This window comes from Leucoraja erinacea, chromosome 1 (assembly GCF_028641065.1).
Source record: "Leucoraja erinacea ecotype New England chromosome 1, Leri_hhj_1, whole genome shotgun sequence".
NCBI lineage: Eukaryota > Metazoa > Chordata > Chondrichthyes > Rajiformes > Rajidae > Leucoraja > Leucoraja erinaceus.
This window is the reverse complement of record NC_073377.1, coordinates 36,722,028-36,749,094: the sequence shown is the minus strand read 5'-3', so window position 1 is coordinate 36,749,094 and position 27,067 is coordinate 36,722,028. Positions and strand designations below refer to the sequence as shown.

Sequence of the window (27,067 nt, the reverse complement as noted above, 5' to 3'; positions counted from 1 at the left end):
TGACTTGGATGTAAATGTAGATGGGTTTGTTAGCAAGTTTACAGATGACACCAAGATTGCTGGAGTCACGACTGCGAGGAAGTCTGTCAAAGTATTTTAGCAGGATATAGAAAAGCTACAGAAATGGATGGAGAAATGGCATATGGAATTTAATGCAAGCAAGCGTGAGGTCGAATGAAAGGAGAAAATATTTAATTAGTGGCACACATAACAGTTTTGGTGTAGACACAGATCTCAGGGCCCATGTCACACTGACACGCACGGTTTTGGTATGGGTTTTCTGAGAGATCTTTAGTTTCCTCTCACACTCCAAAGATGTACAGATTTGTAGGTTAATTGGCTTGGCATAAAAGTAAAATTCGCGTGTGTGTAGGGTAGTGTTAATCTTCGGTGCATTGCTTGTCAGTGCGGACTAGGTGGGTCCAAGGGTCTGTTTCCATGCTGTATCTATAAACTAAACTAAATACAGATGGTAGCAAAGATGAGATATGGCGTGATTCCCTTTATTGTTCAGGCCATTGAGTATAGGAGTTAGGAAATCAGGATACAGCGTTATTGGACTTTGATTACGCCGTTTGTGTATTTCATGCAATGCTGGTCGCCCCAATACAGGAAGGACGTGGAGGCTTTGGAAAGTAGGACATAGGTTAGAGATGAAAGGAGACAAAAGGAGAGGAAATGAAAAATGAAATATAAACTGGAGGCAGGGATGTGGTTTACCTTATTGTCACATGTACCGGGGTACAGATGTAGTTGGAAGGGACGGGGATGGGACGGGGAAATAGGGGTCTTGGGGATGAGGAAAGATACAAGGCCAAATGAGAACTTACTCCCATTGACTATTCCAAATACATTTGTAAAGCACAACAACCAGTCTAGTCCAACTGGAGCCTGAAAGAACACGTGTCGAGTTTGGATTAAGTCAGGCGTATATGTGACTAAAACATTCAGGTTACGATCATGCCAATCCAGCTCAGTATTTTATCCAGGGTAGAATGGCTCAGGTTACGTTTGGATTGAACAAGGTCAAATCAGGTTTTACATTTAAATTAATACCCATGTCCAAGATTTGAGACAGAACAGATAAACAAAATAAATAAATTAAGATACAAACATGTACTAGAAGGCTAATTAATGGTGTACATGACCAAAACCCAATTGAGCCAGCGTGGGATTATTAAATGACAAGGTCAATAGGATAGAGCATCCAGCACAAAATGGTGTTAGTTTGGGAAAGTTTTTATTGAGTTTGTGCAGCTCATCCCTTGATATTTATCAGCAATAATTTGATATGATTTAATCGCATTTAAAAATAGGTTGATATTAAAAGGCAATTTTACTAAATTAGAACTTAGATTTAAGCACTCAATCCACGCCTATTGTTTTTTGCACAAAAAAGCTCCACTTTGAGAACTTATGCAGGGGGTTTAGAAATGGTCAAAATTAAATGAAATATAGAACATAGAACAGCGCAGCTCAGGCACTTCAGCCCACAATGTATGTGCCAAACTCACTGGCAAAGCCAACTCTTATCTACCTGCACATAATCCATATCCCGCCATTCCCTATGTATCCTTGTGCCTATCCAAAAGTCGCATAAATACCATCATCGTATCTGACCCCACCAGCACCCTCAGGCACTCATCATTCGGTGTTTAAAAACGCCCTGCACATCTCCGATAAACTTTTCTCCTCTCACCTTAAAGCTATGCCCTCTAGTCCTTGATATTTCCACCCAGGCGAAAGAGTTCTGTCTGTCTATCCTTTCTGTACCTCTCAATCTTATATATACTTCTATCAGGTCTCTCGACCTCCAGTAATCAACAGAAAACAATCCAAGTTTGTCCAAAATCTCTCCGTAGCTAATAGCCCTTAGTACAGGCATTATTCTGGAACACTCCTCTGCACCCTTTCCAGAGTCTCCACATCCTTCCTGTAATGGGGCAAACAGAGCTGCATGCAACAATCCAAATGCTGCCTAACCAAAGCGCTATAAAGCTGCATCACGACTTCCTGATTCTAGTACACAGTGCCCCGACCAATGAAGGCAAGCATATACCTTCTTCACCTCTCTATCTACTTGTGCTACTACTTTCAGGGAATTATTGTTCAAGGACAAGCTTATCCAGTAAGTCAAACTCCTACGCATGCCTGGAACCCCCGCGCATGCGTGGACTTTATTAAGTCGTTAAAGGCACATTACACATATCCAAAAGAGAAAAACGTACAGATGTACAATGTACACTCACTTGACATATATCTGTCCAAGTGAGAAAAGAACACTTTTTTTTTTAAAGTAATAGTTCCTTTCCTTCTCATTATCTTATTTACATAAAATTGTTTTATCATACTTGCAACCCCATACAGACATAACAATTGATAAGAACCAAATCAATTGGGATACATAGTGTCTGAAATACTTAGGTGGTCTCACAGCTCGACCTGAGCGAATTGTCACTGTTTCGTTTATGTCAATGTCCCTTGTTTTTGTCAGTTCATTCAGTAGCTGTTTGCTTTTCAGTAGGCGCTGGCTGCTGTTTCAACGCCTGTGTCGCGTTAGTTGTGGTCGGTGTAGTAGATTCGCTCTGGTCTTTGATGGTCTGGCCATGCTTTGCGTGTTGACGTGCGACTAGCTCAACTGGTGGATTTTCGCAGGTCTTGCGGAGATGTACATGATTGCGACGGTATATGCCAGATGGGCTCTGAACCACATGTGAACGCTCGTCAAGCTGGCGAGAAACGATGGCTTTCTCCCAACTCTTCTTTCCTTGCACGAGGGGTTGCATTCGCACTGTGTCACCCTCATGAAGTGTGGAAAGGTCTTTAGCTGACTTATTGTAATTGTCAGCTTGCTGCTGAACGGGCTGCTTCATGCGTTCATTCTCGTACACAACTCTGGGTTCAAATAGTCTCGCTGTCGTTGGCAGAAGTGAACACGTGCGACGATTCATGAGGCGCTGAGCGGGACTTGTGCTCAGCCATTGTGAAGGCGTATTACGATGATCCAACATCGCTAGGTAGGGGCCGGATCGTGATTTGCTGTTCTTCGTCATGATTCGCTTCGCTGTTTTGACGGCTGATTCTGCCTTCCCGTTCGTTTTGCTATTACCAGGACTGCTGCACAGGTGCCCAAAATCCCATTCCCTCGCAAACGGGCAAAATGCAACCGATGTGTACTGCGGCCCGTTATCGCTCACAACTTGTATCGGGCTGCTGTATCTCGCAAAATTAGCTTTCAACTTGCGAATCATGGTTGGACTGCTCGTGTCTCTCAGCCGACAAAGTTGCTATGGTAGTCTACGGTGATGAGATAATCTTTCCCATCCCATGTAAAGAGATCTGTGCCGACTTTCTCCCATGGCCTTGTCGGTAGCTCATGACTCACGAGTGTCCCTTTTTGCTGGCTCACCTCATAAGTGCGGCACACACATGGCTGTCCGAAGGGGGGGGGGTGCGTTGGGTGCGACCGCACCCCCTTTTTCCCCCCAGAGTAAGAACAAAAACAAAAAATATATATTTTTTTTAATCCGAAAAAGAAATATGCGTCAAGCCGATAGCCTAATCGATAAAGAGCTGAGAAGAGGAATCAGAGCTGCCAAGGAAAGGTACTCTGAGAAGTTGAGGAGCAAGTTCACAGCTAGTGACTATTCTTCAGTTTGGAAGGGCATGCAAGAAATCACCAGCTATAAGAGGAAAGCCCCCGCTCTTTGGACAATCGTCAGCTGACGAACGACCTGAATGAGTTTTACTGCACGTTTTGAAAATCAGAAACGTAACCCTGGTACCCCTTCCCCAACAAACACAGCCAGACCCCACGTCTGCAAAGAATGGACCCTGCACCCTCTCCTTCCCATTCACCACTTCACACCTACTTAAGGCAAGACTCCAGTATGAAAAAAGTGGACCCTTTCCCACCCCAACCAACATTTCACACCACTCACAGCCTGACCTCAGTCTGCAAAGACGGGGCCCTTCTACACCCACCCCCCTCCAATCACCACTTCACACCCAATAACTCATTTTTAACCAGTCCCTGCAAAGATGTACTGCCTGCTTCAAAGTCTCCACTATTGTCCCTGAACCCAAAAAGGTAAAGATTACTGGTTTTAATGACTACAGGCCTGTCGCACTGACCTCTGTAGTCATGAAGACCGTTGAAGGGCTTGCGCTGGCCAAGCTGAAAAATATCACAATCCCTCTCCATTTTGCATATTGGGCCAAATCTGTGGATGACGCAGTCAATCTGGGCCTGCACTTCATCCTCCAGCACCTAGACCGCCAGGGGACCTATGCGAAGATTTTGTTTGTTGATTTTTGCTCTGCATTCAACACCATTGTGCCAGAGCTACTACGCTCCAAACTTTCTGAGTTCACTGTGCCTGAACCCCTCTGTCGGTGGATCACCAGCTTTCTGACAGACAGGAAGCAGCATGTGAGGCGGGAAAGCATATCTCGGACCTTCAAACGTTCAGCATAGGAGCACCGCAAGATACGTACTCTCCCCTCTCCTCTCCTCACACCAATGGCCGCACCTCCACAGACAACTCTGTCAAGCTTCTCAGGTTTGTGGATGACACAACCCTGATTCGATTGATCCAGGATGGGGATCTCTATACTCTTTTCAGTTTGACGTCTTTCCTATAACATGGTGCCCAGAACTGAACACAATATTCTAAATGCGGTCTTACCAATGTCTTATACAACTGCAACATGACCTCCCAACTTCTATACTCAATACTCTGACTGATGAAGGCCAAAGTGCCAAAATACTTTTGACCACCTGATATACCTGCGCACGACCTTCAAGGAACCATGCAACCATCAACCATTCCTCTGCCCACCTGGCTAATTGATCTAGATCCTGCTGCAATCTTTCACAACCATCTTCACTATCTGCAAAACCACTCACTTCTGTATCAGCAAACTTGCTAATCTTGCCCTGTTCTGTGACGTTTAACAGAGTGCTGGAGTAACTCAGCAGGTCAGGCTGAGTATAGAAGTTGGGAGGTCATGTTGCAGTTGCATAAGACCGGCAGCATGCTGTGTTGTGCTACCAGTAGCCGTCTGCGTAAGCCGCTGATCGCCCGTCTCCTCGTCCGCACTGGACTCCGCTTGCTGCTGAGTCGTCTGCCCCACCCTTCAGGTAGCCATGTCGTTTTCCAGCAGTTTTAATATTTTCTGTGCCTTAAATACTGCTCACTCACCAATTCTACAGCGCTCGACAGTTTCACTAGTCCTTAGCTGCTAACTGTTCCAGTCGGGAGCTTCAGGTTGTGGCAGAAAAATTATTCTTTAAGGTACCACCGCTGCCTCCATGTTGAAGGACAAGCTTTTCCAGTAAAACTCCTTCGCATGCCTGGAACCGCCGCGCATGCTTGAACTTTATTAAGTCGTCAAAGGCACATTACACATATAACAACTATAGTTGGACCCCAAGATCCCTTTATAAATCAATGCTGTTAAGAGTCTTGTATATTTCCCCCTTACGTTTAACTTCTCAAAGTGCAGCACCTCACACTTTCTCGAATTAAACTCCATCTGCCATTTCTTTGCCCATTTTTAGAGGTCCCAGCACAGATCCCTGCAAATCTCCACTGATCTCCACCACAACCCACTTCTATCAGTAAGCCAGATATGAATCAATATACCCGTCACTATTAATCCCCTGCATCATAACCTTCTGTTACCATCTTTATCAAATGGCTTACTAAAATCCATGTCCACCGCCAAATCCTCACTTTTGTCACCTCTGCAAAATAAACAAACTATCAGGCTAGTAAATCCTATTCCAGAGAATTATCTCCCATAGGTTCCCTACCACTGGCCTTGAAGCTCTCTGGCCTATTATTCCCTGGATTCTCTCCAGTTCCCTTCTTAAACAAAGGAATATAATGGTGATTAATTTGATTGGGGGGAGAGAGGCCTATGTGGGCAAAAAATGGAGAAATTAAATTTATGCTGAAAGTATGTCAAAATTCTACAATCATTTGAGTTTTAGTGTTGGCCAAATCGAGCTCAGATGAAAGAAAACGGCCCACTTGAGATGAAGCTCCAGGGAAATATGTTACCTGTAAATTTTGGCTGTCACTTTGAAAACTGCTGTGGGAGCTCTGTACATGTTCCTCTAAGCACAAGCCTGCCACTCTTCCCCAAACTCACCAATCACCTGCAAGCTCAACTCACATAAACAACAAAAGAAGCTCTCCTGATCTGCAAGTTACTGGGAAGTTCAGAACCATCTGATCATAAATCTTCACATAAATATTTTGGCAGGTGATTATTTTATGGCCTCAGGCTGAACAGAATGTCTGAGAACAATAACTTTTGTTGTTTCTCTGACATAAAAGTTTTGTTAAAAACTAAAAGCAATATTGCAATAATTTATAATTAAGAAAAACATTTAAAAATGCTTAATGACAATACATGGAAATTATAATTTTTCTGAGAAACAAGGGTGAAGAATAGCTACATCTCAATAACCATCAAGCCCTTGAACACGACACAATATTAACCTCAACTGGGAATTTCTGTAAAGTTAATCAAGGACTACGTTTTTCTGCACGGATTATGGTTATAACATTTTTTAAATAATATATTATCGGTATATACACAAGCCTGTAAGCTGTTGTTAGTAAGAAATTAATTGTTTCATTACCAGTACACAAGACAATTCAACACTCAACTATTTACTCTTGAATTACTTTACATTTCATCTCCTCGCTCACAGCCATTCTGCAATCAATCGATCAATCTTGTTGCTTCGATACCAGGTCTAACACATCCATCAGTGGCCTGGAAAATGGCTGTCGCTTCTGCTCCAACATGGGTCTCCATGAGGAAATTCCTCGTAATCCATTGCGTGGAAGTCTGTGCAGAAGACCTCAACTTCCATACAGTTTGCTGGTAATTCCATACACCTGCCTTTCTGTATGGAATTACCAGCAAATCTGTGAATGATGTGAGCCATTATTTTAACATGCAGTTCTCAGAATTCCTCATAGATTTACCTGATGACAATGCACTGGTTCTTCGGGCCAGTGGCTAAACGGCCCAACATCGATCGATAGGCACGATCTGCCACTGCATATATATGAGGAGGTAGGCTATCTTTTGAACAACTTTTGTACTTTTCTGATTCCTGATCAAAACAAACACACAGAAGGGATAAAAGTAACATTTTGTTGGAGTTTTATAAATATGCTGTAGAAACATAGAAAAATAGGTGCAGGAGTGGCCATTCGGCCCTTCGAATCAGCACCGCCATTCAATATGATCATAGCTGATCATCTAAAATCAGTACCCCATTCCTGTTTTCTCCCCATATCCCTCGATTCCTTTAGCCTAATGAGCTAAATCTAATGTTATCTGACAATAACCAAGCACATTTTTCACAAAAGCAATAGATTTATCATTTTGATATTTGAGTTAGTTTTATCCTGTGTAAATTGTACCTAATCCAGAAATGAAAAGTGAGCTTTCACTATTCAAAATCTTGTAGATCAGACTTGTGTGGTAGAAATAAGGAGCTGAATGCATGGATTTGTGTCTTTATTTGATTAGGCCTCAAAATCCTTACTCTAGAGCCTCCTTAAGCCAGGTCCCCCTGCTTGTATAATTCCCTTCATAACCTATACTCTTGATCGCTCAATGTTCTCTTCCCCAATGCTCCCACCAATCCCCAAGGCTCCACAAAGCATTTTTGTATTGCTTCCTTCACTGGATCTTCAAACCCAAGCCAATATTTTAAAAAGCACACTATAAATTGATAGAAATAGTCTAGAGGGATATGGGTCAAACACAGCCAGGTGGGACTAGTGCAGATGGGGCATGTTGGTCAGAGTGGGCAAGTTAGGCCGAACGTCTTTTTAGGGCGGCACGGTGATGCAGCGGTACAGTTGCTGCCTTACAGCGAATACAGCGCCGGAGACCCGAGTTCGATCCCGACTATGGGTGCTGTCTGTACGGAGTTTATACGTTCTCCCCGTGACTTGCATGGGTTTTTTCCGAGATCTTCGCTTTCCTCCGACACTCCAAAGATGACAGGTATGTAGGTTAATTGGCTTGGTAAAAGTAAAAAGGTTGTCCCTAGTGGGTGGAGGATGGTGTTAATGTGCAGGGATCGCTGGTCTGCGCGGACCCGGTGGGCCGAAAGGGCGTGTTTCCGCACTGTATCTCTAAACTACATGCTGTATGACTGTGGCATCATGACTAGATCAAAATTTTAAATAATTACCTCTAGTTGAGATTTAAAATTCAGTGTGGCTGAAAATCATCAACCATTACCTCAGGTAATATTGTAGGTTCATGTACTAATAATTCAGTACTTCATATAAACCCGCGTTACATTTTCATTGATCATTACTTTTTACATTAAATTTAATGCTGATTTACATATGGAACACTGAAAACTAGAAATTCCTAGTTTTCATGATTTGGATGATGGGAATTGAATGCAATATCTCCAAGTTTGCGGATGACACGAAGCTGGGGGGGGCAGTGTTAGCTGTGAGGAGGATGCTAGGTGACTTGGATAGGCTGGGTGAGTGAGCAAATGCATGGCAGATGCAGTATAATGTGGATAAATGCGAGGTTATCCACTTTGGTGGCAAAAACAGGAAAGTAGACTATTATCTGAATGGTGGCCGATTAGGAAAAGGGGAGATGCAACGAGACCTGGGTGTCATGGTACACCAGTCATTAAAAGTAGGCATGCAGGTGCAGCAGGCAGTGAAGAAAGCGAATGGTATGTTAGCATTCATAGCAAAAGGATTTGAGTATAGGAGCAGGGAGGTTCTACTGCAGTTGTACAGGGTCTTGGTGAGACCACACCTGGAGTATTGCGTACAGTTTTGGTCCCCAAATCTGAGGAAAGACATTCTTGCCATAGAGGGAGTACAGAGAAGGTTCACCAGACTGATTCCTGGGATGTCAGGACTTTCATATGAAGAAAGACTGTATAGAATCAGCTTGTACTCGCTATAATTTAGAAGATTGAGAGGGGATCTTATAGAAACTTACAAAATTCTTAAAGGGTTGGACAGGCTTGATGCAGGAAGATTGTTCCCGATGTTGGGGAAGTCCAGAACAAGGGGTCACAGTTTAAGGATAAGGGGAAAATCTTTTAGGACCGAGATGAAGAAAACATTTTTCACGCAGAGTGGTGAATCTCTGGAATTCTCTGCCACAGAAGGTAGTTGAGGCCAGTTCATTGGCTATATTTAAGAGGGAGTCAGATGTGGCCCTTGTGGCTAAAGGGATCAGGGGGTATGGAGAGAAGGCAGGTACAGGATACTGAGTTGGATGATCAGCCGTGATTATATTGAATGGCGATGCAGGCTCGAAGGTCCGAATGGCCTACTCCTGTACCTATTTTCTATGTTTCTATCACTTTACACAAATCCAGTTGAAGTTTAGGAGTCGACCTGTGAGACATTACCAGCCATTTGAAAGTCTAACTTGCTTAAAGAGCCGCTTTGAAATTAAAGCAGACAATTCAATGTAGCATGATGTGTCAGTGTCATTTAATTCTACACACAAACATATACATTGGAATAATAGTCACATGGACAATTAGCACATCAATGTTATTTCAAACTTAATAAGTGTCACTTAATAAGTGTCAACTAGCATTTAAAAATGTAAGCCAATTATTTCTAGTTAATAAAATGTGTACCTACCGATTTTTCGTACAACGGCAGGTACTTGAAAGGATTGATGGCTACGAGAATATCTCCAATGTAGGACTAAACAAAAAGAAAGAACAATTAGGTGGTGCGCGCACACACACACACTCAAATGAATACCTTCCAGCACTGAAAAATAAAATCTATGCTGAGAGAGTGAAAGAGAGAAAGAAAAAGGGAGAAAAAAAGAAAAAGAGAATGAGAGAGAGAATGAAGAGCAAGAGGAGAAGCTCTATATTTCATAGGTTTTTTAGTTTAATGCTGCCTCTCGGGAAATGAGCTGTGCTGGGAAGAGCAGAATTTATAGCCATTGAACCGATGACATCTCTCCTTGAATTCTCCACGATGCCCAAGATGAAAGGGCTGGAGCAGTTAAGACACGCATTTCAGGATTTTCACCCTGCAAGAAAGAATGAATGCTAATAATATAACCTTCATGGTGTGCAACTTGGAGTGTTAAATCCTTAAATTTAATCCTTAAGTTACCTGCACTTTTGTTTAGTTTATTAGTTTAGAGATATAGCGGGGAAACAGGCACTTTGGCCCACCGAGTCCGCACCGACCACCAATCCCCACACATTAACACAAGCCTACACACACTAGGGACAATTTACACTTAAACCAAGTATACAAACCCAAGCCAATTAACCTACAAACTTGTACATGTTTGGAGTGTGGGAGGGAACCAAAGATCCCGGAGAAAAGAGAAAGAGTGATATTAATTTAAAAATGTAGATATTTTCCCCACACGAAGCAAGGATGTGGTTCATCTTATCTTTATAGGCCACTCAATCAACTTCCACATTCAGCAGAATTTTCACAAGGCACCTTCCCCTTCTCTCCAAGCATTTCAAAAGAAGGTTTCCTCTTCAACATCTTGATTCACTCTCCAGTTCCACCAACACACATTCCCTTCCTCAAAGCCCTTCCCGCAAAACACAGAAGATTCAACACCTGCACATTTAACTTTTACATTTTTGGTGTAAACTTCCTTTTAATGCCAGCAAAAGGATTGACAGCACCTTCTGATGTACATGTACTCTTTTTTCCTAGAATATCCACCCGATTGTTCTCCACACTTTCAAAAGTCTCCTTAGACCTTCATGATACCCATTCCTGCTTCTCACCCTCCATCACACTCTATACACAGCAACAAATTTTATCTGCTAACGAATCTTGCAATATGATGAAAAGTTCCAGCAAGACATTGACTTTAAGCTTTGTGTTTTGACCCGGATTCCAGAAAATCTTAACATTAATAGGGCATATTTTGCAAACAAGTAGATATTACCCAATGTGAATGTGGGAGGGACGATTAGTTAGTTCGTGGATGGCATTAAATTGGTGGTATAGTGGACATGAAAGTTATTTACGATTACAATGGGATTTTGATCAACTGAGCTAATGGGCAAAAGAATGGCATATGAAGTTTAATTCAGATAAACAGTTCAGTTTATAGTCACTTGTACCAAGGTACAGTGAAAAGCTTTTGTTGTGTGCTATCCAGTCAGAAGAAAGACAAGACAAACCATGGCAGGACTTGCATAGTAAGTGGCAAGGTCCTGGGATGTGTAATAGAACAGGGAGTCCTAATGGTGTAGCTACATAGTTACATGAAGATGCGACACAATGGGACAGGGTGGGGAAGAAGGCATTTGACATACTTGACTTCATTGGTCATGTACCGAGTACAATAGTTGTGATGACATATTACAACTATTCAAGACATTGTTATTGCCACATTTGGAATGTTGTTTCTCATGCTGGTCGTTGAGACCGATGTCAATAAAAAGTGCAAAAAATGTTTTGATGATGTTGCAAAGATGATGATGAGGATGTTGCAAAGAATAGGAGGTTTGAGTTATAAGGAGAGGCCAGGTCTTTATCCCTCTAGAAAATAGGAGGCCAAGGATGAACTTTCAGAGCTATATAAAATCAAGAGGGGCATAGTTAATGTGAATAGCCAGTTTTCTCCCCCTTAAGAGTTGAGAAGTCTAAAACCAGAGAACATAAGTGCAAGATTAGGTTAGACGGGAAAGATTTAAAATAGCACCTGAGAAGCAACCTTTTTGTACAAAGATAGTGGTGCATTTGTGGAACGAGCTGTTAGTGGAAATGGTAGAGGTGGATAGAATTACAACAATCACAAGGTACCTAGACACATATATGGATAGGAAAAGTTAGGATGCAATGGGAGCAGACACAAGAATAGATCTGTTTGGCAACTTAGTTGGCACGAATGGGTTGGGCCCCAATGCCTGTTTACGTGCTGTATTGTGCTATGACTCTGGCTTTTATTACTAAATCTGTAGTGTATAAAACCACCTCACAATGTACAGATTTAGTCAGAGGCTAATTCCTGAACCCTTTACTCAAGTCACACACTATTGCAAGCAAACACTACGCACTTTGATCTTTTCAGAACAGTTTGTGTCGTTGCCAATTCCTTCTACAACTCTGTCAAAATCCTGACCAACTCGCAACTATTTTTAAGAAAAAGCATTTAAAAATACTATTTAGACCTGATCATTTACCTATTTTGTTTGCATACCCAGAATATTCAGGACTTGGACATCAAAAGAATTCAACAATATGTAATTTACAAAAAATAATTTTGATATATAGAGCTTAGAGGAGGTTTAGATTTCAAATAACGACTTCTAGAAAACTAATGTCATGTAATTCAACCTGTCAATAATGACCAATATCACACAATTCACCGACTACTTTCTTTCAGAGTTAGAAAGAGCTCTAGTTTCTATAAATCGCTCACATCCAAAACTAGCTTTGTTCACAGTGTAGTGGTTTTAGAGAGGTTAGAGGGAGTAGTGGGAATGGAAAATTTGAGGCGGTTAATGTCCCGCCAGCAGTTGGAAATGAAGTTCGGATCTGGTGAAGGGTCTCGACCCGAAACATTGCCCATTCCTTCTCTCCAGAGATGCTGTCTCACCCGATGAGTTACTCCAGCATTTTGTGTCTACCCCAGCTTTGTTTACCATGCAACTTTAATGTTAAAGAATGATAGAGAATAATAAGGGGAAAAAAACACTAGTGGGTGTAATTTATAGACCTCCAAATAGCTGTGACGCTGTTAGTCAGAACATAAATCTGCAAATAGTTGACGCATGTAAAAAGGGAACTGCTGTAATCATGGGGGACTTCAATTTTCATATTAATTGGGCAAACCAAACTGGGCAGGGTAGACTAGAGGAGGAGTTTATAGAATGTATTAGAGACGGGTTCCTAGAACAGTATGTCACAGAACCGACAAGGGGGGAGGCAATCTTGGATCTGGTCCTGTGTAATGAAGCAGGATTAATTAAAAATGTCATAGTTAGGGACTCGTTGGGAACAAGTGACCACAATATGGTCGAATTCCATATTCAAATAGAAGGGGAGCAGGTTGAAACTCAGGCTAGGGTGCTTAGTCTAAATAAGGGGGATTATGAAGGTATGAGGACTGAGCTGATCAAAGTTGACTGGGATAGCAGACTCAAGAATAAGACGGTACATGAGCAGTGGTGTACGTTTAAGGGTATACTGTATAATCTTCAAGAAAAATTTATTCCTATGAAGAAAAAAAGGGGTAAGGGTAAGAACAGTCAGCCATGGCTCAGTAAAACTATAAAGGATAGTATTCGGCTGAAAGCAAGGGCATATAAGGTAGCCAGAGATAGTGGGAGGGTAGAGGATTGGGAAGCATTTAAAGGTCAGCAAAAAATAACTAAGAGATTAATTAAGACGGGGAAAATAGACTATGAAAGGAATTTAGCGAACAACATAAAAACTAATAGTAAGAGTTTTTATAGCTATATAAAAAGAAAAAGGGTGGCTAAGGTGAACGTTGGTCCATTGGAGGGTGAGACTGGAGAGTTGTTGGTGGGGAACATGGAAATGGCAAAGGCATTAAACGAGTATTTTGTATCAGTCTTCACCATAGAAGACACAAAAAATATTCCAACGCTGGATAAACAGGGGGCGGTAGGAATGGAGGAGCTAAATACTATTAAGATCACCAAGGAGGTGGTATTAGGGAAATTAATGAGACTGAAGGAGGATAAATCCCCTGGGCCTGATGGATTACATCCAAGGGTCTTGAGGGAGATAGCGGTGGGGATTGTGGATGCATTGGTGATAATTTTCCAAAACTCCCTGGAGGCAGGAACGGTCCCAGTGGATTGGAAAATGGCCAATGTAACACCTATATTTAAAAAAGGAAGTAAACAGAAGGCGGGTAACTATAGACCGGTTAGTCTAACATCGGTGGTGGGTAAAATGTTAGAGACAATTATTAAAGAAACACTAATGGGGCACTTGGATAAACATGACTTCATCGGACAGAACCAGCATGGTTTTGTGAAGGGGAAGTCCTGTTTAACGAATCTGCTCGAATTCTTTGAGGAAGTAACAACCCGGGTGGATAAAGGAGAACCGGTGGATGTGGTATACTTGGACTTCCAAAAGGCTTTTGACAAGGTGCCACATAAGAGACTATTGCTAAAAATAAAAAAATATGGGATTGGGGGTAATATATTAGCATGGGTAGAGGATTGGCTAACAAATAGGAAGCAGAGAGTGGGGATAAATGGTTCATACTCGGGATGGCAACCGGTAACTAGCGGGGTTCCGCAAGGGTCGGTGCTGGGACCCCAGTTGTTCACAATTTATATAAATGATTTGGAGGAGGGAACCAAGTGTAATATATCAAAATTTGCGGACGATACAAAAATGGGAGGAAAAGTAGGGGATGAGGAGGATAGGAAGAGTCTGCAAAAGGATATAGATAAGCTAGGTGAGTGGGCAACAACTTGGCAGATGAAATTTAATACTAATAAATGTGAAGTCATTCACTTTGGGAAAAAAAAATGATAGGGCAAGTTATTTTCTAAATGAGGAGGAGCTGCGTTGTAATGCAACGCAAAGGGATCTAGGGGTATTAGTACATGAATCACTGAAAGTTAGTATGCAGGTGCAGCAAGCAATCAGGAAGGCCAATGGAGTTTTGGCCTTTATTGCTAGGGGGATTGAGTATAAAAACACGGAGGTCTTGCTGCAGCTGTACACAGTATTAGTGAGACCACATTTGGAATACTGTGTACAGTTCTGGGGTCCATACTTAAGAAAGGATGTACTAGCCCTGGAGGCAGTGCAGCGAAGGTTTACAAGATTAATTCCTGCAATGAGGGGATTGACATATGAGGAAAGGTTAAGTAGGCTGGAACTCTACTCTTTGGAGTTTAGAAGAATGAGAGGCGATCTCATTGAAACATATAAGATCGTGAGGGGCCTTGATCGGGTGGATGCACCGAGGATGTTCCCAATGATCGGGGAAACTAGAACTAGGGACATAGTTGCAGAATAAGGGGGGGCTCTTTTAAAACTGAGATGAGGAAGAACTTCTTCACCCAGAGGGTGGTTAATTTATGGAATTCACTGCCCCAGGGAGCAGTGGAAGCAGAAACTTTAAATATATTTAAGACTAAAATAGATGGTTTTTTAGCTGCCAAGGGGATAAGGGCCTACGGGGAGAGGGCAGGGATATGGACCTAGGTATGGTTAGTATAGTAAGACCTGAGTGATCTCCTGGACAAGTGTCGATCGCCTGGATTGGGGTCGGAGAGGAATTTCCCGGATTTTTTTCCCGAATTGGACCTGGGTTTTTATCCGGTTTTTTGCCTCCCCCAGGAGATCACGAGGTTCTTGGGGTGGAGAGGGGTGATAGCGGTATAAGGGGGAGGGTAGTGTCTTGTGTTCTGTGTCTTGTGTCTACTGTTTGTGGGTAAGTGTGTCTGTTTAGTGTTCAGCCATGAGCGAATGGCGGTGCGGGCTCGACGGACCTGGTGGTCTACTCTCACACCTACTTTCTATGTTTCTATGTTTCTATGTTACTTGCTTCTTAGCCAGACCTTTTATATGCCAGGCTTTATCCTCCCCAAATACCTCTTATCCAGCTTTCTTCCTCCACTACAATCAGCTCAAAGAAGGGTCCCGACAAACATCACTTATTCATTCCCTCCACAGGTGCTGCTTGACTCACTGAATTACTCCAGCACTTTGTCCTTTGCTCAATATTCCACCTTCTGCAGTTTGTGTGTTCAGGAACATCTGCTGGCTTTATTTGAATACAATTTCATAAAGCATATATAAATACATACAAAATAGCACAATGTTTCCATACAAAGTATAGAGAACCCTGGATAATAATTTATCCAAATCAAATTTGACATGACTCGTTAGGGCATTCAAAATAACAAACAATGATAAGCTAGAATAGGGGCCAAGGAACGAGCGTTCATGTCGCAGCCCTGTTTCCACCAATCTTTGCACCACCACACACAAGAAGCAACAAGACAGACACCATTGTATGCAGATGCCGAGAATTGTGTTCAGCTCTGGCTGAACATCTTCTAATCTTGTGTGTGGACTCGATAAAAATAAGTAGCCAGAATACAAATATAGATGCATAATGTTACAGATATCATCGAACATGCAGCTGAGAAATACCATGCTGGTACAACTTGTCTCCAAAAGTGTTCACATTCCAGATCTCCCTCACCTCAGCTTTTCAACAAATTGCTTCTTTCATTCCCCCCCCCCCGTGTACTTGTTCGGCTTTTCTTTCAAATAATCCAGACTATTTGCCTCAACTGCTGTCCATGAAAGTAGGTTCTAATTATTCAATTAGAAAACCTGCTCCTTATTTCCCCTTTAGATTCATTAACTATTTTTGTGTGAGCTCAAATGTTGATTGTTCCACATTACTTCCATATTTAGCCTGTCAACAATCTCACGTAATTTTAAAGACCTCTTTTTTTTTTTTAAATATCCTTCCAGTTTATTCTTTATTAAAAATAGAAAATGGTCCCAATCTCAAAATAACTATGATCTCTCGGCTCAGGTACCAGCCTAACAAATTTATCTTGCACATTTTCCCTAGAGCTTTTGAATTGTGCATTGCTCATTTTATAGCCCGGCTCAGATGGATCCTAATCAGCTTTATTGTTAAATACACAAAGTGCAGGAGTAATTAAGCAGATCATGCAGCATTTCTGGAGAACATGGATAGGTGACTGAAGTCTGAAGAAGAGTCCTGGCCTGAACTTATCACTTATCCATGATCTCCAGTTGTTACCTGACCCCAGGGCTCGAAATTAGCGGTTGCCCGGGTGCCATTGACCACCCAAAGTGCCGCCGGGCAACCTAAACGCCGAGTCATTTTGCCCGGCTTGGCACGCATTTACTGGTTTATACTGATAGACACAAAAAACTGGAGTAACAAGCAGCATCTCTGGAGAAAAGGAACGTGACATTTCGTGTCGGCAGCGACTGTATTGCGGGGCAAAGATACTAGGAGCGGGGTGACGAAGGGTTGGAGTGAATGACGGGCCCCAAACAGCAGCTGCAGCGGCCGCGACAGCAGCTCCACCGCTTCCTCCTCCCGCACCCCGCCTGATGGAAGGAGGTCTCCCTCTCCCTCCTTCCACCTGGCCTCGGCGTGCGAGAGGGGTTGTTTTGAAAGCGCGTTGACGGATTTGCAAGCAGCGGCCGCTATCGCCCTGATAATGGCCGCTGCTTGCAAATCCGCCAACGGCGCTTTCAAAACAACCCTTCTCGCACACCGATGCCGGGAGGAGGGAGGGAGAGGGAGAGGGAGGTCTCCTTCCGCCGTCTGAAGCAGCTGCACCAAAGATCCTATAGCTATAGGATCTTTGAGCTGCACCGCTCGGCCCCGCACCTTCCTGTCGGCTGGCGGAGGAGCGGAGGCGAGGAAATCCCAACCGCCTCCCCCTTTGGCAGCGGGTCTTTGGCGTTGGACAGGAACGGCCAAGGCAGCGGGGCGATGTTGTCCGAGGTGCGTTGACCTTCCTTCCTCCCCACCTACTCTGCCCCTCCCTCCCCCCCTCTCTCTCTCTTGTACGCCCCCCTCCACCCGTTATCCTGGGACCCCTTCGCTACATCCCGCACTGATCCCCATTCCCTCTATTCAGTCCTCACTGACATCCCTTGTGCTCCAACTCCCCATCTCCCCCCCCCCCCCCCCATCTATTCATCACCCATAACAGCTATTATCATAAAATGCCATTAGAAATGTCCTTGCAACCTGTATATTTTGTTGTGGATAAATTGTGTGGGAAGCCAGAGTGTTTCTGTGCCAATAGCAATAACGACCCATGCTATGGCCATGTCATGATAATTTTCGGCCCTTCACAGAAAACATGCTTGCATCAATCTGTAGTGTGCATGGTTAAGCATATATATTACCATGGTCCAGGATTCATTGACACAGGTTGATCATATGCTGAATAATCCAACCACATTTTTGTTTGGAAGTGGAAAGAACCAATAGAAATTGCATTAATTACAATGTGTAAAAAGAGTTGAGATATTGTATTATAATTTTGCTGCATGTCATTGCGGTATATCATGTCTCGATTGGCGAATATGTTTAGTTTGTGAGTTATTTGAGACAGAAATAATACGTGAATGTAGACAAAAGTGCTGAAGAAACTCAACAGATGCGGCAGCATCTATGGAGCGAAGGAAATAGGCAACGTTTCGGGCTGAAACCCTTCTTCAGACTGATGGGTTTCAGCCTGAAACGTTGCCCATTTCCTTCGCTCCATAGATGTTGCTGCACCCGCTGAGTTACTCCAGAACTTTTGTCTACCTTCGATTTTCCAGCATCTGCAGTTCCCTCTTGAACATAATATGTGAATGCTTCATTGAGCATAATTCTGCCTGATAACTACGCACTTCGTCCGAGCACATTATCGCACGTGTCATGCAAACCATCTTAAATGACCACCTAAACTGCATTTGGCAACCTAAAAAGCTGTCAAGGTTGCCCGGCTGGCAACAGGGAAAAAAAGTTAAGCGAGAGCCCTGCCTGACCCACTGAGTTACTCCTGCATTTTGTGTCATTTTTTTGTAAACCAGCATCTGCAGTTCCTTGTGTCATGTATATTGTAACTTTCACTATATAGAGTCATTGAAATGTACAGCATTAAAACAAATCCTTCAACCCACCAAGCCCATGCCAACCATTTTGCACATCTACACCAATCCCATTTGCCTACAGAAGCAATCTTCTATGCATTGCCTATTTGTATAAATCCAAATGCCTGTTCACATTAATAATGACTTTGTTACATAAAGTAGCTATCTGTTAAAGATAATGATTTGGGGCATTTTTAAGGAAAAAGCGAAAAATGACAAAGAGTTTAATGGAAGGAAGTCCAGTATCCAGGGACTAAGCAGCAAGAGCAAAACAGTGGAATGATGATGGTTACACAAAAAAGCTGGAGAAACTCAGCGGGTGCAGCAGCATCTATGGAGCGAAGGAAATAGGCAACGTTTCGGGCCGAAACCCTTCTTCAGACTTAATCTTTTTTTCCTTCAAAATAAGCTTCATGCAGAATAAAAAATATATACAAACATAAACTGTGCAAAACTTCTTCAGGCATTCTCAGTGTCGAAACATTCAATAGTGTCAGACTGCGTAGTGCCCGTATCGTGGCCCCCTGATAACATAGTACAAACAGCACAGGACCGCATTTAGATATCCCTTCCCTCATACGAGTGGTGGAAGTAACATTTACGACCACTCATGGTGGAGAGGAGGGGGAGGACTGGTCGAACGATTTAAACTCCCCGACGAGCAGTGGTAAGCGAGGGGCTGCCGCATCATGTGCACATTCAGAGCAATGCATTGAAGGCCCTCGTGTTCAGACACGACTGAACAAGAATTGTTCAGAACAGCTTCTTCCACTGAACCCCTTTGGATTACAGAAGGAGCGAGGGGGAGGGGGTTGGTTGCTGGCGAGATTAATTCGATTACATTGCCTTCATATACTGGTCTTTAAAGATTGTTTACATTCTTAAAATTTTGTCTGTACACCGACTGAACTCTTCAAAACTGGTTCAATCAAACGCTCGGCCAGTTAATACTTCAGTCGTGTCAACAAATCAAGTTCAAACTTGAAAACGACTTCTGCCCAAATCCTGCTGTAATGACTAAACAAAGATGTTGGGGACCAGATCACCAACAACAGCAGAGAGGTCGGAACATTGAACGCTGGTTGCGGTCCGGTTCCACCTCCTCAATTCCAACAAATAACCCCCCTCCTCCCCCGCCAAACGGGGACTTTAAACGTCCTGGCACCAGCTGTTGGTTGAAGACACTTACATAGATCTGGTCACAGTGGAATCTGCGGCTGAGTACATCCAGGAGAGTGGTCTCGTCCAGCTGAGACAGCGTGGCCAGGTCCGCCGGGTCGGCGCTGCTGGCGGCCGAGCACATCTTCCCACGGTGTCCGGGACCAAACTGGGCTCCCGGGGCTGAGACAGGGCGCGCGCTCCCGGGGCTGAGACAGGGCTCGCGCTCCCGGGGGCTGAGAAAGCGCGCTCTCGGCTCTCCACAACACCGTCCAGAGTTTTTTTTTCCTAAACACCTCCAGTCCCCGCTCCCAAGGACAGGTTTTTGTGCAGCGAAGGGCTTTGTTCAGTGACACCGGTGCTGGGCTTTGTGTAATAACTCTGCACCATTCACAGCAAACTTTCGGTCACGGGAGTAAGACCAGCTCCAAAGACCAGAAACAAATGTTCTCGTTCTTAAAAGAAAAAACGGAGGAGCTCGTTGGCGCCCCCTTGTTGAATTTCAGCCAATGCCTTTGACTGAGTGGCTAACCAATAATGACACTCATGGAAACACAGAAAATAGGTGCAGGAGTAGGCAGGGTTTTCGGCCCTTCGAGCCAGCACCACCATTCAATATGATCATGGCTGATCATCCAAAATCAGTACCCCGTCCCGGTTTTCCTCCCGTATCCCTTGATCCTCTTAGCCCTAAGAGCTAAATCTAACTCTCTCTTGTCTGGAGACAATATCTAAATCTAACATATCCACTATTAACCACTGCTTTGCCGTCAACCATCACCAAATCCTCTTCCCGAGGAAGATTAGTGATCAGAGCTCCTTTCATCTGTTTTTCACCCCACAAGCCTCCACGTAGCACACCATCCATGGACATTTGGCAAAGTTCAACATGATCTCACCACCAGACACAGCTTCCACGCTACCCCCTTTCTTTGTGACTACTCTACCCACCATTTCCTGGTCCTACCCACCCCCTGCTATTTTCCCCTGCAAGCCCTTTGAGGTGAGGCGGAGATTCACCTGCACCTCTGTTGCATTCAGTGCTCACAATGTGGCCTCCTCTATATTGGAGAGATCAAGCATAGATTAGATGACAGTTTTGCAGATTAGCTGGACTGTCTATAATGACCTTCAATTTCTGGTTGGATGTCTTTTCAACTTGGACAGGTTGGGTGAGTGACCAGATGCAGATGCAGTTTCATGTGCATAAATGTGATGTTACCCACTTTGGTAGCAAAAACATTAAGGCAGATTATTATCTAACTGGTGTCAAATTGGGAAAATGGGGAGTACAATGGGATCTGGGGGGTCCTTGTTCGTCAGTCAATGAAAGTAAGCATGCAGGTACAGCAGGCAGTGAAGAAAGCGAATGGCATGTTGGCCTTGATAACAAGAGTAGTTGACTATAGAAACAGAAACATAGAAATTAGGTGCAGGAGTAGGCCATTCGGCACTTCGAGCCTGCACCGCCATTCAATATGATCATGGCTGATCATCCAACTCAGTATCCTGTACCTGCCCTCTCTCCATACCCTCTGATCCCCTTAGCCACAAGGGCCACATCTAACTCCCTCTTAAATATAGCCAATGAACTGGCCTCGACTACCCTCTGTGGCAGAGAGTTCCAGAGATTCACCACTCTCTGTGTAAAAAAAGTTCTTCTCATCTCGGTTTTAAAGGATTTCCCCCTTATCCTTAAGCTGTGACCCCTTGTCCTGGACTTCCCCAAAATCGGGAGCAATCTTCCTGCATCTAGCCTGTCCAACCCCTTAAGAATTCTGTAAGTTTCTATAAGATCCCCTCTCAATCTCCTAAATTCTAGAGAGTATAAACCAGGTCTATCCAGTCTTTCTTCATAAGACAGTCCTGACATCCCAGGAATCAGTCTGATGAACCTTCTCTGCACTCCCTCTATGGCAATAATGTCCTTCCTCAGATTTGGAGACCAAAATTGTACGCAATACTCCAGGTGTGGTCTCACCAAGGCCCTGTACAACTGCAGTAGAACCTCCCTGCTCCTATACTCAAATCCTTTTGCAATGAAAGCTAACATACCATTCGCTTTCTTCACTGCCTGCTGCACCTGCATGCCTACTTTCAATGACTGGTGTACCATGACACCCAGGTCTCGCTGCATCTCCCTTTTCCTAGTCGGCCACCATTTAGATAATAGTCTGCTTTCCAGTTTTTGCCACCAAAATTGATAACCTCACATTTATCCACATTATACTGCATCGGCCAAACATTTGCCCACACACCCAGCCTATCCAAGTCACCTTGCAGTCTCCTAGCATCCTCCTCACAGCTAACACTGCCGCCCAGCTTAGTGTCATCCGCAAACTTGGAGATATTGCCTTCAATTCCCTCATCCAGATCATTAATATATATTGTAAATAGTTGGGGTCCCAGCACTGAGCCTTGCGGTGCCCCACTAGTCACTGCCTGCCATTGTGAAAAGGACCCGTTTACTCCTACTCTTTGCTTCCTGTTTGCCAGCCAGTTCTCTATCCACATCAATACTGAACCCCCAATGCCATGTGCTTTAAGTTTGTATACTAATCTCTTATGTGGGACCTTGTCGAAAGCTTTCTGGAAGTCCAGATACACCACATCCACTGGTTCTCCCCTATCCACGCTACTAGTTACATCCTCAAAAAATTCTATAAGATTTGTCAGACATGATTTACCTTTCGTAAATCCATGCTGACTTTGTCCAATGATTTCACCACTTTCCAAATGTGCTGCTATCCCATCTTTAATAACTGACTCTAGCAGTTTCCCCACTACCGATGTTAGTCTAACTGGTCTGTAATTCCCTGTTTTCTCTCTCCCTCCCTTCTTAAAAAGTGGGGTTACGTTTGCTACCCGCCAATCCTCAGGAACTACTGAGAGTAGGGAAGATTCAAACAAGTGGACAGAGGTTTGGGGTAACATGAGGGGGAACTTCTTTACTCAGAGAGTGGTGGCTGTGTGGAATGAGCTTCCAGTGAAGGTGGTGGAGGCAGGTTCGTTTTTATCATTTAAAAATAAATTGGATAGTTATATGGATGGGAAAGGTATGGAGGGTTACAGTCTGAATGCAGGTGTATGGGACTAGGGGAGAATACGTGTTCGGCACGGATTAGAAGGGTCGAGATGGCCTGTTTCCATGCTGTAATTGTTATATGGTTACCCCAGAATCTAAAGAGTTTTGAAAGATTATTACTAATGCATCCACTATTTCTGGAGCTACTTCCTTAAGTACTCTGGGATGCAGCCTATCTGGCCCTGGGGATTTATCGGCCTTTATCCATTCAATTTACCCAACACCACTTCCCGACTAACCTGGATTTCACTCAATTCCTCCAACTCCTTTGACCCGCGGTCCCCTGCTATTTCCGGCAGATTATTTATGTCTTCCTTAGTGAAGACGGAACCAAAGTAGTTATTCAATTGGTCCGCCATATCCTTGTTCCCCTTGATCAACTCACCTGTTTCTGACTGCAAGGGACCTACATTTGTTTTAACTAATCTCTTTCTTTTCACATATCTATAAAAACCTTTGCAGTCAGTTTTTATGTTCCCTGCCAGTTTTCTTTCATAATCTATTTTTCCTTTCCTAATTAAGCCCTTTGCCCTCCTCTGCTGGTCTCTGAATTTCTCCCAGTCCTCCGGTATGCTGCTTTTTCTGGCTAATTTGTACGCATCATCCTTTGCTTTGATACCATCCCTGATTTCCCTTGTTATCCACGGATGCACTACCTTCCCTGATTTATTCTTTTGCCAAACTGGGATGAACAATTTTTGTAGTTCATCCATGCAGACCATAGAGTGTATCCTGACCACCCGCTTCATGGTATGGTACAGCAGCTGCACTGCTGCGGACAGGAAGGCACTACAACGGGTGGTGAAAACCGCGCAGCACATCTTCGGTGCCCCGCTCCCTGCCATGGATGCCCTCCACCGAAAACGGTGTCTGAGATGGGCTGGGAAGATCATCACAGACCCCTCACACCCCAACCATGGACTGTTTGCCCTCCTCCCATCAGGGAGGCGGTACAGGAGCCTCAGGTCACGTACTAGCAGGATGAGGAACAGCTTCTACAACAATACAATCACATTGCTGAACTCGGAGTCCCGCCGATAGATTTCTCCGGTCCCTCCGTCCCCATTGTTTAATTATTCTGTATTTTTTGATTATTCTGTATCTTCTCTCTTTCTATTTTTTTTATTTCTTTATGCACAACTACTACGGACTGAAGCAAAACTGCATTTTGTTGTACTCATACTTGTATTTGTGCGATGACATTAAAGTTGAATTGAATTGAATTGAATTGAATTTAAATGTCTTCCATTGCATATCCACCGTCAACCCTTTTAGAATTAATTGCCGGTCAATCTTGGCCAATTCACGTCTCATACCCTCTAAGTTGCCTTTCTTTAAGTTCAGAACCATTGTTTCTGAATTAACAATGTCACTCTCCATCCTAATGAAGAACTCAACCATATTATGGTCACTCTTGCCCAAGGGGGCACGTACAACAAGACTGCTAACTAACCCTTCCTCATTACTCAATACCCAGTCTAAAATAGCCTGCTCTCTCGTTGGTTCCTCTACATGCTGATTTAGATAACTATCCCGCATACATTCCAAGAAATCCTCTTCCTCAGCATCCCTGCCAATTTGATTCACCCAATCTATATGTAGATTGAAGTCACCCATTATAACTGTTTTGCCTTTGTCGCACGCATTTCCAATTTCCTGTTTGATACCATCTCCAACTTCACTACTACTGTTAGGTGGCCTGTTCACAACTCCCACTAGCATTTTCTGCCCCTTAGTGTTCACCTCCCAGCCTTGGTCACCCTGGAGCCATGTCTCCGCGATCCCAACTATATCATAGTCATTAATTGCTATCTGCACGTTCAACTTATCCACCTTATTACGAATGCTACTTGCATTGAGACACAAAGCCTTCAGGCTTGTTTTTACAACACTCTTACCCCTTATACAATTATGTTGAAAAGTGGCCCTTTTTGATTTTTGCCCTGGTTTTGTCTGCCTGCCACTTTTACTTTTCACCTTGCTACCTATTGCTTCTACCCTCATTTTACACCCCTCTGTCTCTACGCTCACACATTTAAGAAACCCTTTCCCTTTAACTCCATCCTCCACTCTCCCATTCAACACCCCACCCCCCTTATTCAGTTTAAAACCACCCGTGTAGCAGTGGCAAACCTGCCTGCCAGAATGCTGGTCCCACACCTGTTAAGATGCAATCCGTCCCTTTTGTACAGTTCCCCCTTACCCCAAAACAGATCCCAGTGATCTAAGAATCTAAATCCCTGCCCCGTGCACCAGTTCCTCAGCCACACATTCAGGTCCCGTATCTCCCTGTTCCTGCTCTCGCCAGCACGAGGAACTGGAAGCAAACCGGAGATAACAACCCTGGAGGTCCTGCTTTTCAACATTTTTCCGAGCTCTCTAAAGTCACGCTGCAGAATATTCATCCCCTTCTTTCCGACATCGTTTGTGCCGACATGCACTACCACTTCCGGATGTTCACCTTCGCCCTTGAGGATTTTCTGCACTCTGTCCGTGACATCCTGGATCCTGGCACTGGGAAGGCAGCACACCATCCTCGCATCCCGTCTGTTGCCGCAGAAACCCCTGCCCGTACCTCTCACAATGGAGTCTCCCACTACAATGGCGTTGCCTGGCGTTGGCCTTTTTGGTTTTGGTTCAACAGCCCTATTCGCATCGCAAGCCAGTCCGCCGTATAGGAGCAAAGAAGTCCTTCTGCAGTTGTACAGGGCCGTAGTGAGACCACACCTGGAATATTGTGTGCAGTTTTGGTCTCCGAGTTTGAGGAAGGACATTCTTGCTATTGAGGGAGTGCAGCGTAGGTTCACAAGGTTAATTCGCGGGACGGCGGGACTGTCATATGCTGAGAGAATGGAGCGGCGGGGCTTGTATACTATGGAATTTAGGATGAGAGGGTATTTTATTGAAACATACAAGATTATTAAGGGTTTGGACATGCTAGAGGCAGGAAACATGTTCCCGATGTTGGGGGAGTCCAGAACCAGGGGCCACAGTTTAAGAATAAGTGGTAAGCCATTTAGAACGGAGATGAGGAAACACTTTTTCTCACAGAGAGTTGTGAGTCTGTGGAATTCTCTGCCTCAGAGGGCGGTGGAGGCTGGTTCTCTGGATGCTTTCAAGAGAGATCAAGATAGGGCACTTAAAAATAGCGGAGACAGGGGATATGGGGAGAAGGCAGGAACGGGGTACTGATTGTGGATGATCAGCCATGATCACATTGAATGGCGGTGCTGGCTTGTAGGGCCTAAATGGCCTACTCCTGCACATATTGTTTATTGTCTATTGTCTAATGCCCCTGTCCCTCTTAGGAAACCGGAACGGAAACCTCTGGAGACTTTGCGTCCGACCCAAGGTTTCCGTACGGTTCCCGAAGGTTGCAAATGGTTGCAGGTAGGGAGACTGACAAAAACCTCCGGGAACTGCATGGAAACCTTGGGTGGGGCGCAAAGTCTCCAGAGGTTTCCGTTCAGGTTTCTTAAGTGGGACAGGGGCATTAGTGGGACAGGGCCATAACTCTCCTTCCCATTCCCACATTGACCGGTCTCTTTGACCTTCTCCACTAGTATGGTGAGGCCAAATGCAAACTAAAAGAGTAACTATTATTTTGTATTGGGTGCCTACAGCCCCATGGTATTAACATTGAATTTTCCAATTTCAAATAATCCATATGTCCTTCTGTTCTTTTCCAATTCCCACATGCCCGTGTTCTTTCCCTGCTCCAACTGGTCTACCCTAGTTCTTTCTCCCTCGGATCACCTTCTCCATCCTTTACTCCTCATTATCTAGACTCCCTACTCTCCTACCCACCACCTATATATGAGATTCAGTCATACAGTTAATTAAAAACAGAGATAAATTAATTTCTAGATATTAAAGAAATCAAGAGATATGGGATAGAAAATGGAGCTGAGATAGAGGAAGGATGAGAGGGTATCTCATTGAAACCAAATAATGAAAGGCCTGGATAGAGTGGATGTGGAGAGGATGTTTCCACTAGTGGAAGAGTCTAGAACCAGAGAGCATAGCCTCAGAATAAAAGGATGTACCTTTACAAAGGAGCTTAGGAGGATTTGTTTTAGCCAGAGGGCGGTGAATCTGTGGATCTGTGGAGGGCAAGTCATTAGGTATTTTTAAAGCAGAGATT

At 43.9% G+C, this 27,067-nt stretch overlaps 1 protein-coding gene across 2 annotated transcripts in view; it reads right to left on the bottom strand.

The window, feature by feature from the left end:
• Positions 1 to 20,331, bottom strand: part of LOC129695751 (myosin-IIIb) — a 164,306-nt gene extending 143,975 nt beyond the window's left edge. The window contains exons 1-3 of one of the 2 annotated variants that reach the window (XM_055633018.1): positions 19,870 to 20,331; positions 9,678 to 9,743; positions 7,008 to 7,138 (exon numbers count right to left, since the gene is read on the bottom strand). In XM_055633018.1, the coding sequence (XP_055488993.1) occupies positions 7,008 to 7,138; positions 9,678 to 9,743; positions 19,870 to 19,983 (311 nt within the window). In that variant the 5' untranslated portion in view covers positions 19,984 to 20,331. The remainder of the gene's footprint in view (positions 1 to 7,007; positions 7,139 to 9,677; positions 9,744 to 19,869) is intronic. The other variant, XM_055633007.1, reaches the window with a different exon arrangement.
• Between the last annotated feature and the right edge of the window lie 6,736 nt (positions 20,332 to 27,067).